General features: G+C 36.0%; 1 protein-coding gene across 3 annotated transcripts in view; it reads right to left on the reverse strand.

Moving 5' to 3' along the window:
- Positions 1 to 16950, reverse strand: part of EML5 (EMAP like 5) — a 184102-nt gene that overhangs the window by 91084 nt on the left and 76068 nt on the right. For 2 of the 3 annotated variants that reach the window (XM_072762201.1, XM_072762199.1), the window contains exons 11-16: positions 13387 to 13554; positions 12429 to 12535; positions 11617 to 11735; positions 10112 to 10298; positions 4269 to 4374; positions 2392 to 2485 (exon numbers count right to left, since the gene is read on the reverse strand). In XM_072762201.1, coding sequence (XP_072618302.1) covers positions 2392 to 2485; positions 4269 to 4374; positions 10112 to 10298; positions 11617 to 11735; positions 12429 to 12535; positions 13387 to 13554 — 781 coding nt within the window. Of the gene's footprint in view, positions 1 to 2391; positions 2486 to 4268; positions 4375 to 10107; positions 10299 to 11616; positions 11736 to 12428; positions 12536 to 13386; positions 13555 to 16950 lie in introns of all 3 variants that reach the window. The other variant, XM_072762200.1, reaches the window with a different exon arrangement.

The raw sequence follows: 16950 nt of genomic DNA on the forward strand, positions 1-16950 counted from the left end.
CTTAACTTTGGTTATTAACTGATTGATATACTTGGCAGCTCCCACATTCGGGGCATAAATATTGATGATTGTTAGGTCCTCTTGTTGGATAGATTCTTTAAGTATGATATAGTGTCCCTCTTCATCTCTTACTTCAGTCTTCGGGATAAACTTTAGTTTATCTCATATAAGGATGGCTACCCCTGCTTTCTTTTGAGGGCCATTTGAATGGTACATGGTTCTCCAACCTTTTATTTTCAGGCTGTAGGTGTCCTTATGTCTAAAATGAGTCTTTTGTAGACAGCAAATAGATGGGTCTTGCTTTTTTTATCCAGTCTGAAACCCTGTGTCTTTTGATGGAGTCATTAAGCCCATTCATGTTCAGAGTTACTATTGAAAGATATGAATTTAGTGTCATCATCATACCTATTCAGTCCCTGTTTTTGTCGATTGTTCCCTTGGACTTCCTGTATTACAGAATCCCCCTTAGTATTTCTTGCAGAGCTGGCTTTGTGGTCACATATTCTTTCAGTTTCTCTCTATCTTGGAAGCTCTTTGTCTCTCCTTCTATTCTGAATGAGAGCCTTGCTGGATAAAGTATTCTTGGCTGAATGTTCTTCTCATTTAGGACCCTGGATATATGCTGCCAGCCCTTTCTGGCCTGCCAGGTCTCTGTGGAGAAGTCTGCTGTTAATCTAATATTTCTCCCCATAAAAGTTAGAGATTTCTTGTCTCTTGCTGCTTTAAGGATCTTGTCTTTACCTTTGGAATTTGCAAGTTTCACTATTAAATGTTGAGGTGTTGAGCGGTTTTTATTGATTTTAGGGGGGGATCTATTTCCTGAATCTGAATGCCTGTTTCCCTCCCAAAATTAAGGAAGTTCTCAGCTATGATTTGTTCAAATACATATTCTGGACCTCTGTTCCTTTCGGCACCCTCGGGAACCCCAATTAAATGTAGATTTTTCCTTCCGAGGCTGTCATTTATTTCCCTTAACCTATCCTCATGATCTTTTAATTGTTTTTCTCTTTTTTCCTCAGTTTCCTTCCTTGCCATCAACTTGTCTTCTATGTCACTCACTCGTTCTTCTACCTTGTTAACCCTCGTTGTTAGGACCTCTAGTTTGGATTGCATCTCATTTAGTTGATTTTTAATTTCTGCCTGATTAGATCTAAATTCTGCAGTCATGAAGTCTCTTGAATCCTTTATGCTTTTTTCTAGAGCCACCAGTAGCTTTATAATAGTGCCTCTGAATTGGCTTTCTGACATTGAATTATAATCCAAATTTTGTAACTCTGTGGGAGAGAGGACTGTTTCTGATTCTTTCTTTTGAGGTGACTTTTTCCTTCTAGTCATTTTGCTCAATGCAGAGTGGCCAAAAACAAGTTGTACTGGGAAAAGGAGAAAAAGAGAGAAGAGAAAAAAGAAAAAAAGAAGAAGAAAAAAAAAGAGAAAAGAAAAAAAAAGGAGGGGGAAGCAAACAGAAAACAAAAAACAAGGGGGAGTATAGTCTGATTCTATATACTGTAAATCCCTTGTCTTCCCCTGGAACTTTCCAGTGCTGCTTGGTCAATAACTTGCTTTTCCCCTGTCCTTCTAGCTGGTCTTCTGGGGGAGGGGCCTGCTGTGCTGATTCTCAGGTGTGAGCACCTGGGGGAGCTGCCTAGCCCCCTGCCTGGTACATGGCTCAGTGAGAGTTGTTTATCCTGTTTATCCTGTGAGGCCACTGTGAGACTCAGTGGGGGTTGTTTATCCTGTGAGGCCCCAGGAGGAAAAACAACAGTGGCGGCCAGCTCTCCAGCCCTGGAGTCAGCTCCCACAGTAACTACCACAGCTCCCAGTCTGCAGGGGCCTGGATGCTCCGGGGGTGGGGGCCGCTGATCTGCACAGCTCAGGGCCAACCAGTGCAGGAGCATCCTTGCTGTCCTGTACCCCCCCGGCCTCTGCCTGTCCCGGTGGGGAGCGCTGGATCTTGGGCTGTGTCCCCCAGTGCTGCAGGCTCTGGCCTGCGCTGCCGGAATCGTGCTCCCGGAGCTGCGCAGTTCCCTCCGCCCGAGCAGCCTCTGAGCTGCTCCCAGCTGGGCGCGCGTGATTTGAGTATTTCAATGGCTACATCGTAGTTTACCATATAGCACAATTCACCATATAGAATTCACTTTCCCTATAAATGAAGAGTTTAGATAACAGCTACTTCCAATGTTTTATTACAGTAAAAGCAGGTTCACAAGTGATAAACCTACCAATGAGTTCTTAAATTTGTCTTTTTACCATGATTATACTATTTATTCAGTGGTAATAAAGATCGCAGTAATTAAAAAAAAAAAGGTTACATGTTTGATTCCAAAACTGTTTTAAAAAATTTTTTATGTAATTTCAATATTTTGCCAATGTGGTATCAAGATTTTTCCCCACCTTGCTATTGAAAGTTTCTCTCCTTTCTTCCAGTCCCACAGCACAATAGTGTGGCTATCATCTATTCCAACTGAAGCCAAACGTTTCCCATCCGCTATAAAAATTAATCAGAGAGAGAGAGACTGACCAATAACATTCAGAAGATAAAAACCATTCAGTACATATCCTAAAACTAGCATCATATTTAAAATGTTATAAAATAATGTTAAATGTTAGGCATGCACATATAGCTATAAAAACAACCAGAATTTCTAAGCAAGAAAAGAATAATTTCTCATACATCTAAACACTGTTGACATTTTCTTTGACCTCATTTTCCTTATTTATCCACTAAGTTAGGATGGAGGGAATGAGGAAGGTAAGTGGAAAAAAGATTTTAAAATTAGAAGGAAATATTAATAAAGAAGGAAAGATTTACTTCAATTAATTTTACTCTAAGAACTCTACTGTGATATAAGAACTCAGTGATTATGAAAATTAACTGAATGAAAAAAGATGTAGGTTACAACCCTGTATTGTCATTAATAGGAGTGTTTTTAGTGAAGGTCAATTATATTAGTTGTTGTTATTATTAAACAAGTAATAAATGTATTAGACAAATGATTGAACTCAGTCCTGCCGACAGGTATGCACATTTATAGGCTGCAAAGGCCCAAACAACAGTTAAACATTTGCCACTCTGCCACTTTCTGCAAACCTCAATTATTTCATTATCATTACTAGTGATATTTTTCTTGTTAACTCCTTTAGTTTGCCCAAATTAATCTTATTTCTTGAGTTTTAGCAGATCCCTAAATGCATATTTATGCTTTTCCCCAATAACTGATTCTCATTTCAGTTAGAGCAGCAGAAAGCACAAATTTACTGTCTATTAAAATGAAATTCTCTATTAATGGTATTTCTCCCCTCTTCCTAATCCACACTCTAGTTTTCATTGTAGATCTATGCGTAGTTGTTAAACTTTTTTTAAAAGATTTTATTTATTTGAGAAAGGGAGAGAGTGCGCACATAAGTAGGGGGGAGGTAGTTGCTAAACTTTTTAAAAAAGATTTTGTTTACTATTTGAGAGAGAGAGAGAGAGAGAGAGAGAGAGAGAAGTGGGAGAGAGAGCTTGAGCATGGAACCTGATGTGGGGCTAGATCTCAGGAACCTGAGATCATGACCTGTGCCTGTTAGACACTTAAACCACTCAGGTGCCCCTAAACTTTTAAAGATACAGCAAAGAGCTAAAATAGTTTAAATTATTTTTGTAAGATAGCTTAGTATTGTCACTTCGTAGAAATGTTATAAAATAAATATTTCAGGGGCACCTGGGTGGCTTAGTGGTTGAGCACCTGCCTTTAAGTCAGGTCATGATCCCGGGGTTCTGGAATTGAGTCCTACATCAGGCTTGCTGTGGGAAGCCTGCTGCTCCCTCAGCCTATGTCTCTGCCACTAACTGTGTCTCTCATCAATAAACAAATAAAATATTTTTTAAAATTTCAGCATTCACCTCTCTCTTAGCTTATGCCCTAAACATTTTCAGTTTATTTTGTGGCTGTAAAATATTAAGTTAGATTGGGGTTTGCCCAAAGTGGGAAATACACATTAGTGGTAATTCAGATGGTTTTAGATGTTAATGTAGACGTTTAATAGAAACATTATATTAATGAGTATTAAAAATAATACTCATTTTATTTAATATTTTAAAAATTAAATTATGTCAGTTAGCAAACTGACATTCTCAGCTCTGACTGGTTAGGACAATAATATGCACATTTGAAAACAATTATGGGAAGGTCATAGCTACAAGGCAAGTTTAGGTAACACTGATTTAGGCTATAATGCTATTTATCACCTATACATTTTAATCATTTTGAGACAGAAAACAGCCTTACCTGAGAAATCAACAGCACAGACGCCATATTGGTGGCAGCCCTTTAATACTGACAATGGTTTAATGGTCTCTGTATCCCATATGTGAATTGAGGGATCCCTGCCTACCTACAATAGAAAGAATTATAAAAGTCATACAAATAATTATTTATTTCCATGTCTATTAAAAGGAAATAAAACAGGAGATTTTATAGTCTTTGTCTTGTTATATGCATTTATCAAATGAAAAATACAAAGCAGATCATATATGTCACTGACATTTCTTTCTTATATTTGTTGAAATGCTAATGTGACTAGGCCCAGTGTTTCTATGAATGTTTTATGGGACTTATAAATCTGATCCTATACTTTGTCAATAAAGATAATACTGAGTGCCCATAATTGGCTGTGCTCCTATGCTAGATACAATGAGCATAAAACACTCAGGAAAATTTTGCAAACTCATTAGGAAAACAAGATATTTTCAGTTAAATTAGAATATCTGGTAACATAGGTTTAATGAAGATGAAAAGGTTATACAGAAATGGAAGAGATGATACTTGATCTGGGCCTTCAAAAAGTGCAGTCTCAGATAAAAAGAGAAGAAAGTACATTCTAGGCTAGGATAATGGTATAAACAGAGATACAGAGGAGTTAAGATACCAAGCAGGTAAATAAGACTCTGAACAAATGTTATCACTTATGTTTTAACTTGGGTTATTTAGGTTCACTAATGTACAGATAAACTATAATTCATAATTATTCCTTTAGGCTCAAGTAATCACTGTCTTTAACTATGAGGATGAAGAGAAAGAATAGCTTTGCCTGTAAAGATAACTCCCAAAACAATGAATATAGCTGCCAATTATTATTAATTTTGACACTGATTTTATATAAAGACATAATAACAAGACTGCTGTCAGCTAATATTTCATAAGGTTTTTTAGCCAAATGTTCCCAGTGACTGTTAAGTTCTCTACCGAACTTCTGTAAAGCGTGGTACTTTTGAGAACTTTGCAGTACCACTGTCTCCTGGTTCTCTAATCTTTCTAATTCTTTTTTTTTTAAGATTTTATTTATTTATTCCTGACAGAGAGAGAGAGACAGAGAGACAGAGAGAGAGAGAGGCAGAGACACAGGCAGAGGGAGAAGCAGGCTCACGCAGGGAGCCCAACGTGGGACTTGATCCAGAATCAGGCCCCAGGCTGAAGGCGGTGCTAAACCGCTGAGCCACCTGGGCTGCCCTAATCTCTTGAATTCTTACTACTAAGTTTCCTTTGCAATTTCATCACTGGTCCCTTAAATATGAACTTCCCCAAGATTCTGTCTTTAATACTCCAGTCTTTTCACTCCACACTTTTGCTTTGGGTTTTCTCAATTCCAGTTTCAACAGTTAAATCAATAAATGACTCCTAAATTCTACTTTCTAACCACCATACCTTCTGAATTTGGGACTTACATTTTCAACTGCCTACTGGGCATCTCACATGGAAACGATGATGGTAACAATGAAGGCTACCATTTACCGAGAGCTAATTTATGTCCTAGAAGCTGTTCTAAACACTTTATGAGGACTGACTCACTTATCACAGCAGTTCTAGGAGATAGGCACTGACAGTATCTTTATTTTAAAACATGTAGAAACTGAGGCACAGAGAGGCTAGGTAATTTCTCCACAGCTAAAATGTGGAAGCTTGGATAACACCATGTTCAGTGCTGGTGAAAGTAGTAACAGTGTTATTAGAGCACACTTGGGGCTGAGGGGAGAGGGAGAGGTTAGGCAAGTTTTCAGATATGTTACTTAACCTGTCTTAAAAGGAGTAGGAATTAGATAAAGTTGGAAGGTCGAACAGAACTGGAGGGTAAGAATTTTCAAGAGGAGGGAACTAAGTAAAAGATATGAAGTAGTACCATATATGGACAAATTCTAAATAGCTTAAAAGGCAGGAGGACTGGTTAAGAGATAAGGAGTCTAGGATTGGCCTAGGTTGAATGTCTTGAACTGCATGCTCATGACCTTAGACATTAGCTTAAAAGCTACTAATAAATACAGAAGAAAAGAAAGATTATTAGTGCATCAGGGAAATGGTTAGGGGGCAAAATCAAAAGATGTAAGACTAGTTGGTTGGTTCTAACACCAGATTAGAAATTATGAAGCCCAGAATTGCCAGCAGAGATTAAGGTAAAATGTAAATACAAAACAACAAGGTAGAGATATAGTCATGGTAGAGAATCAAACTATATTCAGGGCAAATCTTGGATGTAACTCTGGAACTGACTGGCTATAATGGGTAAGGGAGAACAAGTCAAACTCCTGGGCTTAGGCAATCAGGTTAAAAAGTGTCATGTTTTAAGTAGGAAACACAAGGATAAACAGGCTTGAAAGGAAAGTTTAACCTCATTTAACTCCATTTTGGATATGCTGAATCTGAGATACACATAAGGTAGTTAAATGAATATGTGTTTAGTAAATTTTTAGTGAAATTATATATTTATCATTTATAATATAATTATAATTTATAGTATATAATATAAATATATATTTAGTGAATACACACACACACACACATACACACACACATATACACACAGTAGTTCATCCAACCCATACTAGATTGTGAGCTCTTCACAGTGGCAGCCAATCTGAATTCTGCTTCCCCGTGACATTTAGTGCTTTCAAATAGGAAGCACTCAACAGATATTTGCTGAATTAAACACAATTTTCAAATTAGGGTAAAATTAGTCAAGACATTCAAGTTGTCAGGTAACTTCTTTCAGCTTCTTTCACCTCCAATTACAATCACAGTTTATGACAAAAGACTATTATTTATTCTCCCAAAACAAACAAACAAAACACCATTTAGATTTGTCAGCTAAATTTCAAAGCCCTCAGATAAAATACTTAGGAAATATATTTATTTTTAATATTTTTTTCATTTTGAACCATTTTAAGAAACATATTCATTTTACTTTTGAAGTGTATAATTACAAAGATGAGACTAGGTGGTTGAAATAAAATATAGGAAAGAAATGGAAACACTGGGAGAAACCTGTGCTCTGGGAGAAAAACTTGGACTCTGTAGTGCCTAAAGCAGAGTGTTGTTGTTTAAGCAAAGTCAGAAGCAAGAGAGCAATGGCTTTATGGTGAAGGAAACCAGAATGTGTCACCCTAAAATATGACTCTGACATAAAAATTATTTTGAGCTAAAGGCAATAAAGCAGCAGCAAACCCCCCAAAACCCACCTCCTTTTCTGCATATAGGCAGGAGATACATATTTTTTCAATTTATTGAAATATAATTGGCATATAACATGCAAGTTTTCCATTGTTTTCCATTGTCTTGTCATTTCTCTGCCAATCTACTGTTTTTTATATAAGCTGAAATTCTAAGCCACCATTTTGAGTTACATTGGTTTAGATTTCTCCAACATGATGTACATACACTACACCTGTTAATAAACTTTTTGTTTTTGTTAATTTGGTTTTTTTGTTAAAGAGCCCCTGAAAACTTAGGAGGTCTAGAGATAAAGTTTTGCGCCTCTCCTGCAGTTGGTATCCAGGGATGTCCTGTGGGCATACTGACTTTTAATCTGGACCGAAGTCTTTCCAATCCCAGACTCATGGTAGCAAATGACCAGATTTAAAAAAAAAATTAAATTCAATTAATTGACATATAATGTATTACTGATTTCAGAGGCAGAGGTCAGTGATTCATCAGTCTTATATAACACCCAGAGCTCATTACATCATGTACCCTCCTTAATACCTATCACCCAGTCACCCCATCTCCTTGCCCCCCTCCCCTCCAGCAACCTTCACTTTGTTTCCTATGATTAAGAGTCTCTTATAGTTAAAATGACCAATTTTATATAGTCTTCATTAGAGTAGTACCAAAATAACGTTCAAGCTCCTTGCCAAACAGAATGGGAAAATAATTGTGCTTTAAGAGGAACCTTTTCTATCAACTAAACATAAGGATAAATGGTGCCACTCAGGCCCTCATCAACTCTTTTAATTAGCTCTTCATCATGCTTCTAAGATTTGAATACTTCAGACTACTCATAGTTCTTTGAATAATCTGTGTTTGGGGAGATTTTTGCCCCATTTTTACAAATACACAGAACACTTTCTTCAACCTCCCTTTCAGGTAAACTACTCAGCTCAAATGTCATCAACTCCATGAGGGTTTCTCTGATTCTATTTGGCACAATTAGTCCTTTCTTACAAGGCAAAAGGAATTTATGCATATCTCTACATTAGTGGTTTTCAGAAGGGCATAATCTTTGTCTCCCTGGGAACATTTGACAGTGTGAAGATATTTTTGGTTGTTACAACTAGATGGGTGGTGTTACGGACATCTGGTGGGTAGAGGCCAGGGATCCTGTGAGACATCCTACAATGTATAGGATTGCACTGTATACAACAATGCAATTAACCTCACCACAAAGGATTATCTGGCTCAAAATGTCAGTAGTGCCAAGGTTAACAAGCTCTGCTCTATACTTACAACCTTGTACCATGATATTTCTTGCATGTATGCCTTCCCCCTCAGAATATGAATATTTATCATGGCAACAGCATGGCTTATTTATCTTTATATTCCCAGCACATTTCCTGAGCACATTTCCTGATACATAGCACATACTCTATGAATGTTTTTCAAAAAATGGAAGAAAAAAGGAAGTCAAGGAAGGAGAAAAAGAGAGAAAGAACAAGACGGAGGCACAAACAGAGAGAGGGAAGATGGGGTAAAGATAGGGAAGAGTTTTCTCTTTCAGGAAAGCTATATACAGTGATGCCCAAACTCACCTCAATATATCCTAGAAGGTATATTTACACAGCATTTAAAAAGTGAGACAGACTAAAGGAGCTTTAAGCTTTACCATTTACTAGGTGAGACATCTTTGGGGAAATTATTTAATTTCTTCTAGCCTAAGCTTTCCACATTTTTATGTAGAAATGGTTTCACTCTCATAGAGGTGAGGTGAGTGTAAAATACAGTTGAACTTTTGAACAAAGTGGGGGTTAGGGGTTACAATCACTGTACAGTCAAAAATCCATATATAACTTTTGACTCAAAATCTTAACCATTAATACCTGTTGACCATAGAATCAGTCAGTAAACACATATTTTGTAAATTACATGTGTTATGTACTATATTCTTATGATAAAGTAAGCTAGAAAAAATAAAACATTAAGAAAATCATAAGGAAAACACATTTATAGTACTGTAAAAAATCTACCTGTGAGTGGAATCATGTACTTCAAACTTGCATTGCTCAAGGGTCAATCATACACACCAAGAAATTAGTACAGTCATTCTGTTACATAACATTTGTTAGATAATTTTATTATTATTATTTAAAGATTTTTAAATTATTATTATTATTAAAAGATTTTATTTATTGTTCATGAGAGAGGCAGAGACACAGGCAGAGGGAGAAGGAAGCTCCATGCAATGAGCCAGATGTGGGACTCGATCCCGGGACTCCAGGATCATGCCCTGAGCTGAAGGCAGATGCTCAACCACTGAGCCACCAGGTGTCCCTAATTTTATTATTTTAAATAACTCAAAGAAACCAGGTTTCTAGTCTTTGTTTTCTATGTTTACTCACAAATTTTAAAAAATATATCCTGCCAGAAAGAAGATAAGCCAGAGCTCTTAGTTCTAAATAAAAAAGTAATAATAATCAAAACAATAAAACTCAAAGGAAAACTGTAGGAAAAAAGTTGGAATACATTTTATTTATGATATGAAATAAAATCCCATTCTAAAGAATTCTTTATTCTTCATTTCCTAAAAAACAAAAGATAGATTTTTTTTAAGTGGACTAAATATAAACCCAAACAAAGGTCTAACCTACCTGCCCTGTTGCCACATAGTCTTTCAAAGGATGAATAGCCAGGCAGAGAATATCATCATCATGACCCAGGTAAAAGCGCTGCGTGTTCTGTTGCCGATTGTAAATGACACCCACTGCTGCTACATGGTACACAATCTCACCAATTTGAGTATAAAACAGATTACTTCGACAGTCATAACCTCTGTAACTGAAAATAGAAAACATCATATAAAATTAACCTTCAACTTTTATCTGGTAAATATGGACTATAAAGAGAAGCAGGTACCTTTTAGGTCATTCAATTTCCAGTTTTATAAGATATTGAAATAAAACAAAATACAAATATCTTAAATTCCATAAACTTTTATGAATTGTTCTGATTATGAATAGCTAAATCTATGCTATAATACTGAATGAAAAAAGCAAGGTGCAGAAAGGTATATGTAGTATACTACATCTATTTTATACTACATATATTTTATACTATTTCCATAAGTGCAATATCAAATTTGTGTACTATAAAATAAAAATTGTTGATTTTTACAAGTGAAAAGGTATAGGACTGCCCTGGGAGGATGAAAAATGATGCCTGGAAGGGCAGAGCTGGGAAGATTTTTTCTTTTTTTTGAAGATCTAATTGGTTTTATTAAAAGATTCATAAAACAGGCAATATCTCATCTAGCAAGCAGAGGGGGGCTCCCTGGGAGAAGGATTTTCAAAGTGTATGCTTTTATGTGCATTGCTGAATCATGAGAATATATTATATATATTTTAAAAATGTTCAAATAATAATTCAAAAATATTATACACATCCAGAAAAAAATAGTCAAATTTTTCTAAAATGGTCAATATAATTCCACTTATAGCAACCTTTTTTTGCACTTCAAAGAAACTCCATGTATGATATGTAACTGTATAGAAATACTGTGTATTTTAACAATGGAGATAAAATATTCTTACTAAATGAATCCTTTTTTAAATTTCTGAAAGCCTTATCAGTCAGGTTTGAAAATGATTACTAGGTGGAGGGAAAGGGAAGCGTTGAATTGGAAAATCTGCTGTTCTAGGATGAAATGTGAGATCTGTATTGCCAGATGTTCTAAGAAAATCCAGAAATTGTATTTTATTGAAATTAAAATACAAAGGCAAAATGGAGGCTCTCTAAAAGGCACAATATAATTCCAAGTCAGGATTATTTAGGGGAGATGATAATCTCTTATATTTTACCTATCTTCATTTGTTTAAAGACAAGAGATCCATGTCTATGAAAACAATGCTAAACTTTCATAAGGTATATTTACTATAAATACTCATACAGTGTTTATTATGTGCCCGATTATATTCTAAGTCACCACAAACACTGGCTTATTTACTCCTCATCAGAAACCCCATAAAATAGGTACTATTAGTTCATTTTACAGATGGGGAAAGAGGCAAAGGGAGGCAAAGTGACTTGCTCAAAGACACAGAGCTACTAAACGTGAACCGAAATGTAAACGTATAAATGAAAAATAGTTGTTTCATACCCATGAACAAAGTGTAATCGAATACTGTTTCCTGGAGCCCTCTCTCTTCTTTTAGAGGTACCACTTTTTTGTTTCTCCTTGTACTGTTCTTTAAGCTGAGGTAGATCTTCTTTGTAAACCTTTAAATAATATACATAAATAAAAATATTCTTAGAATAAAGATGTTCATAGATTTTTTTTTAAAGATTTTATTTATTTATTCATGAGAGACACAGAGAGAGGCAGAGATACAGGCAGACGGAGAAGCAGGCTCCATGCAGGGAACCCGATGTCGGACTCAATCCGGGGTCCCCAGGATCACGGCCTGGGCGGAAGGCAAGTGCTAAACTGCTGAGCCACCCGGGCTGCCCTGTTCATAGATTCTTAATGTAACTTTCAGACATTATGGTTGCTATTGATCACTAAAGTTTTAACAGTTATCTTAAAAAGTAGGGTATTTTATGAATTTTTCTTCCTTGGAAATAACAAATTTACATTTTCTATATATCACACTGACAAATATGTATTTAGTGTTCCATGGAATTTTTATACTTCCTAAGAAAATATTTTAAAGAGAATAAATGGGAGTGTACTGTGACAAAAAGCTATAGTCAAATACAATACAGGTATATTTGATATATCAAATATTTAATTATAAAAGAACTAAAGTTTTACACAAGTACACTTTAACTCTTAAAAAAGGAAAACTGAAGTAGACAAATATTTCCTGGAAAATTAAAAACCACAAAAGATAACAATAAATCAACAAACAATAGGGAGAAAGATAAATAAGAAAATACACTTTTGGAAAAAAATCATGTGATGATAATTACCTGCCGACGGTAGGTAAGCTGAGTCTCTTGTTCAATTTCAGAATCCAGCTCTGGAACATCAGACATATCTGAATCTGATTCATCACTATTAGAGTCAGCCAGACTTTCTGTAATTTAAAAAAATGAAATATTACTTGTTTGAAGAACATTCATTTTCAAAACAGCACTGTAAAATTAATGATTAAGAGCTGACTGTGTCAACTGACATGGTAACAAGCCATAAAACAATCAAATGAAATGACCTATTCAAAGTGACATAGATGTCAATAAACTGTACTACAGATTATCTTCTTCACTCACTGCAAACTCAACAGCTACTTTAAGTCCCTTCACTGGTACCCAGTGACTGCTACATCAAACTTAAATGTTAGTTCAAACATAAGTGAATATAACTTAACATGAAAAATATCTAGAAAATACTATATGCAACAAATGAATTGATATTAGATAATTTTTCTTTCTCAGAAAAACCATATATGAAACCTAGGTATTGGGCAGCCCGGGTGGCTCAGCAGGTTAGCGCCACCTTCAGCCCAGGGTGTGATCCTGGAGACCTGGGATCAAGTCCCATGTCAGGCTCCCTCCAATGGAGCCTGCCTCTTCTTCTGCCTGGGTCTCTGCCTCACTGTGTCTCTCATGAATAAATAAATAAAATCTTAAAAAAAAAAAAAAAAAGAAACCTAGGTACCTATCTCCCCAAGAATACATTAAATGTTTGTTTTGATAATGTAATGGTTTTATCAGTCATCACTGGGTAGATTAAAGTGCATGCAAAAGTACTTTGTATTCTAAACATATATGCCTAGTATTTTAATGTACAAAATCCACTAATAATATAATAATAAGACACTGTCCTGTTAATTATAAGGCTAGATTACACTACAATAGTAAAATCGTTATTTTGGGGTTACTGAAGTTTTTTGACAGAAAAACGATTTAAGCAGTGTATACTACTCACCTTGGGGTGCTATGTGAAGAGCATCTTTTAATTTTCTTTCAGGAATAAATTTCCACTGAAAGACAGAGTGATCTGCTCCACCAATAGAAATAACCCACTGATAGTCATGTGACCATCTGACATTAGTTACGTGAGCCGAATGGCCAATATATTTTTTAAACTTGGCCCCTATAACAAAAAATATGCCTTTAAATTGATGAATGCCAATGCCCAAAAATATCACATCAAACAACAATTTCTTTTTTTTTTCAAACAACAATTTCTATACTTGAATCAATACGTCCTCCATTATCTTAATCATGATCAAAGGGTAAAAATATTAATTCAAAAATTTGTTGAATGAATAAATGAATGAGTCTACACTAAGGGATGTAAGTATTTCCTCTACTGATTCACAATATAATTAGTTAGGAACCACAAGGGTTGTGAGGCATTTTCTTACTGCTTTGAGAAAAGCCTGCAGCCACAAAGGCATCAACTTTTTCCATTATATGAAAATTTGAATGTTTTGGCCTGAGGCCTTTTGTTTTAAGCAAAATTGAACCAGTCTACTTCACCCTGACTACTCCCAGCCCCAACAGCCAGAGGATCCTTTTAAAACTTAAGCTATCAACAACATACTTTCAAACTTAATACAGCGACATATAAAGAGGAATACAAAACATAATCAAATGGGATTCATGCCAGGAATGCAGGTTGGTTCACGGTCAAAAATCAATGTAATACATCATTTTCACTGAAGTAAAATATGCCCAGCTGTCCCCAAAACTGTCCCTTATTGTAGTTCTTTAAATTTATATATTTTGTATAATGTTCTTCAGTGTAAGTTTGTCTAATGTTTCTTCATAATTAGATTCAGATGGTGTGTTTTTTGGCATAGGTGATATTGGATCCTTTTGGATACATCGTTTCAAGGGGCACAGTTCTATCATTAGTCACATTAAGTTATATCATTTGGTTAAGGTAGTGTACATCACAAATTAAATTTAAATAATATAAAAAGAGGGTGCCTAGGTAGCTCAGTCAGTTGAGCTTCTGCCTTTGGCTCAGGTCATGATCCCAGGATCCTCTCTCTGTCAAAAATAAATAATAAAATAAACATTTTAAAGGTGGTATACACCATATTTCTCTAACTGTAAAGGAACTAACTTTGCTGTTAATTCAAAACAAAACACCTGTGTGACAAGAACCATTTTTGTGGTTCTAAAGTCAGAAAACATTTTCTATATCCTGCTTAGATAGCCTGATATTTGGCAATACACACACACACACACACACACACATCCCTATTGGAGTATACTGGATACAATAATGTTTGGATTCATTTTGAGAATGTTTTAAATTTTTTATTTTTTATTTTAATTTTATTTATATACATTGTTAGGAATTTTCTATTTACGAGAGAGAGACAGAGCGCGCGAGCACGCACACATAAGCAGAGGGAGCAGTAGGAGAAGCTCCCCACCTAGCAGGGAGCCCAATGCTCCCTGGATCCGCCAGGACCCCAGCATCATGACCCTGAGCCAAAGGCAGATGCTCAACTGACTGAGCCACCCAGAAAACCCATTTTAAAATTTTTAAATTAAGTTATAAAAGGCCTGTCAGGATGGCAAAGCTCCATCAATTAAAATCTGGAGTTAAACTTTCACCTTGGCCATGAGTTAAGGGATAGCCATCTTAAAGCATAAAAGATTTGAACAAAGCTCATCTAAATTACAATTTGCTGCTTAATAACAATGCTGATATTTTAGGAACCAATTTTTTAATGTAGCTTAATAGAAGTCACTAACTTGATAGATGGGTAACTTGCCACAGTTCACCTAGGAAAGCCTAATAAGGTAAGATTTAGTCCCATTCCTTTATATGAGAATGCATTATTTGCCCATCAAAATGGATTTCATTATGACTTTCTTCAATGGGGTCTTTTAAGTACTCTTAGCCACCAGAGAGTCTTAAAAGGTAAAGCCAGAGATTCCAGCAAACCAAAGTCCAAGTTTTTAAGATGTACTAATGTCATGTTTAGGTACATGAAGAAGAGCTGTATGAGGATCTATTAGAATAAACTATATTGGGCAACAGACCCAAGAAAGATGTAAATAATCCTGTAAATCCCTTCCAAATTATATTCTGTGGGATCCCTGGGTGGCGCAGCGGTTTGGCGCCTGCCTTTGGCTCAGGGCGCGATCCTGGAGACCCGGGATCGAATCCCACATCGGGCTCCCGGTGCATGGAGCCTGCTTCTCCCTCTGCCTGTGTCTCTGCCTCTCTCTCCCTCTCTCTGTGACTATCATAAATAAAAATTAAAAAAAAAACAAAAAAAACAAATTATATTCTGTGACAATTCAAAGATCAATCTCTCTAGAAGAACGAAGGCAGGTTAACAAAAAAGTTGTAGAATATATCTAAGAGAAGCCAATTCTTTCTTTTTTTAATTTTTTAAAAAAGATTTTATATATTTATGATAGAGAGAGAGAGAGAGAGAGAGAGAGAGGCAGAGACACAGGCAGAGGGAGAGGCAGGCTCCATGCCGGGAGCTCAACACGGGACTTGATCCCCAGGCTCCAGGATCATGCCCTGGGCCAAAGGCAGGCGCTAAACTGCTAAGCCACCCAGGGATCCCCCTTTTTTTAAAAAAGATTTTATTTATTTATTCATGAGAGACACACACAGAGAGAAGCAGAGACATAGACAGAGGGAGAAGCAGGCTCCATGCAAGGAGCCCGATGTGGGACTCGATCCTGGATTGCACCTTGAGCCAAAGGCAGACGCCCAACCGCTGAGCCACCCAGGCATCCCAGAAGCCAATTATTCTAATTAAAGGGGCTATATTAATAATTATCTAATAACCAGAACTACTTATTTAACTATGATAAACAGGTATTTTAAAAGTGAACCTAGATATCATATCTTTTGTGAAATGTCTCTGACTCAAGACCAAGTATATCATCCTATATGTTTCCCAGATTCCCTGGCATTACCCTATGTGATTATACTGACATTGAAATGTAATGGTCAGTTACTTGCTAATTCTTGTAATAAACTTATTAGCTCCTTAGAGAGGAGTGGAATCTTGTTTACTCTAAATCCCTAGTGCCTGGTATGTAGGAAGTATTCATTATATATTTGAATAAAGATAAAGAAAGAAAAAGAAAAAGATCACATTTCCCCTTACTATGCCTGTACAGTTGAGTTGGAATACTAGATTATAGAGAAGGGAGGAAGAGTAGTGAAGGAAATGAGAGGGGATGAACATAACTCTAACTCTTCTAATTATAAAAGGATGATGTGTAAAGAATATTAGAGTTGGAATAAAAACACTAGAGCTTAAGTGTCAGCTTGATGGCTTAATAGCACAGGAGCTCGAGCATATCATTTAACCTCTGTTGGACTCCAATTCCACTCTAACGTAAATTAGGTTATAAGCTCTCAAAGTCCCTTAACTATGAAAACTCTGGCCTATGACAGGAAATGATAAAAGAATAGTTAAGGCCTAAAGAGTATGCCATCAATTACAACTAATATCTCAGAGAAATGATTTATCAAAGCAAGCTAGAACGGTCATAG

Source organism: Vulpes vulpes, chromosome 6 (genome assembly GCF_048418805.1).
Source record: "Vulpes vulpes isolate BD-2025 chromosome 6, VulVul3, whole genome shotgun sequence".
Lineage (NCBI taxonomy): Eukaryota > Metazoa > Chordata > Mammalia > Carnivora > Canidae > Vulpes > Vulpes vulpes.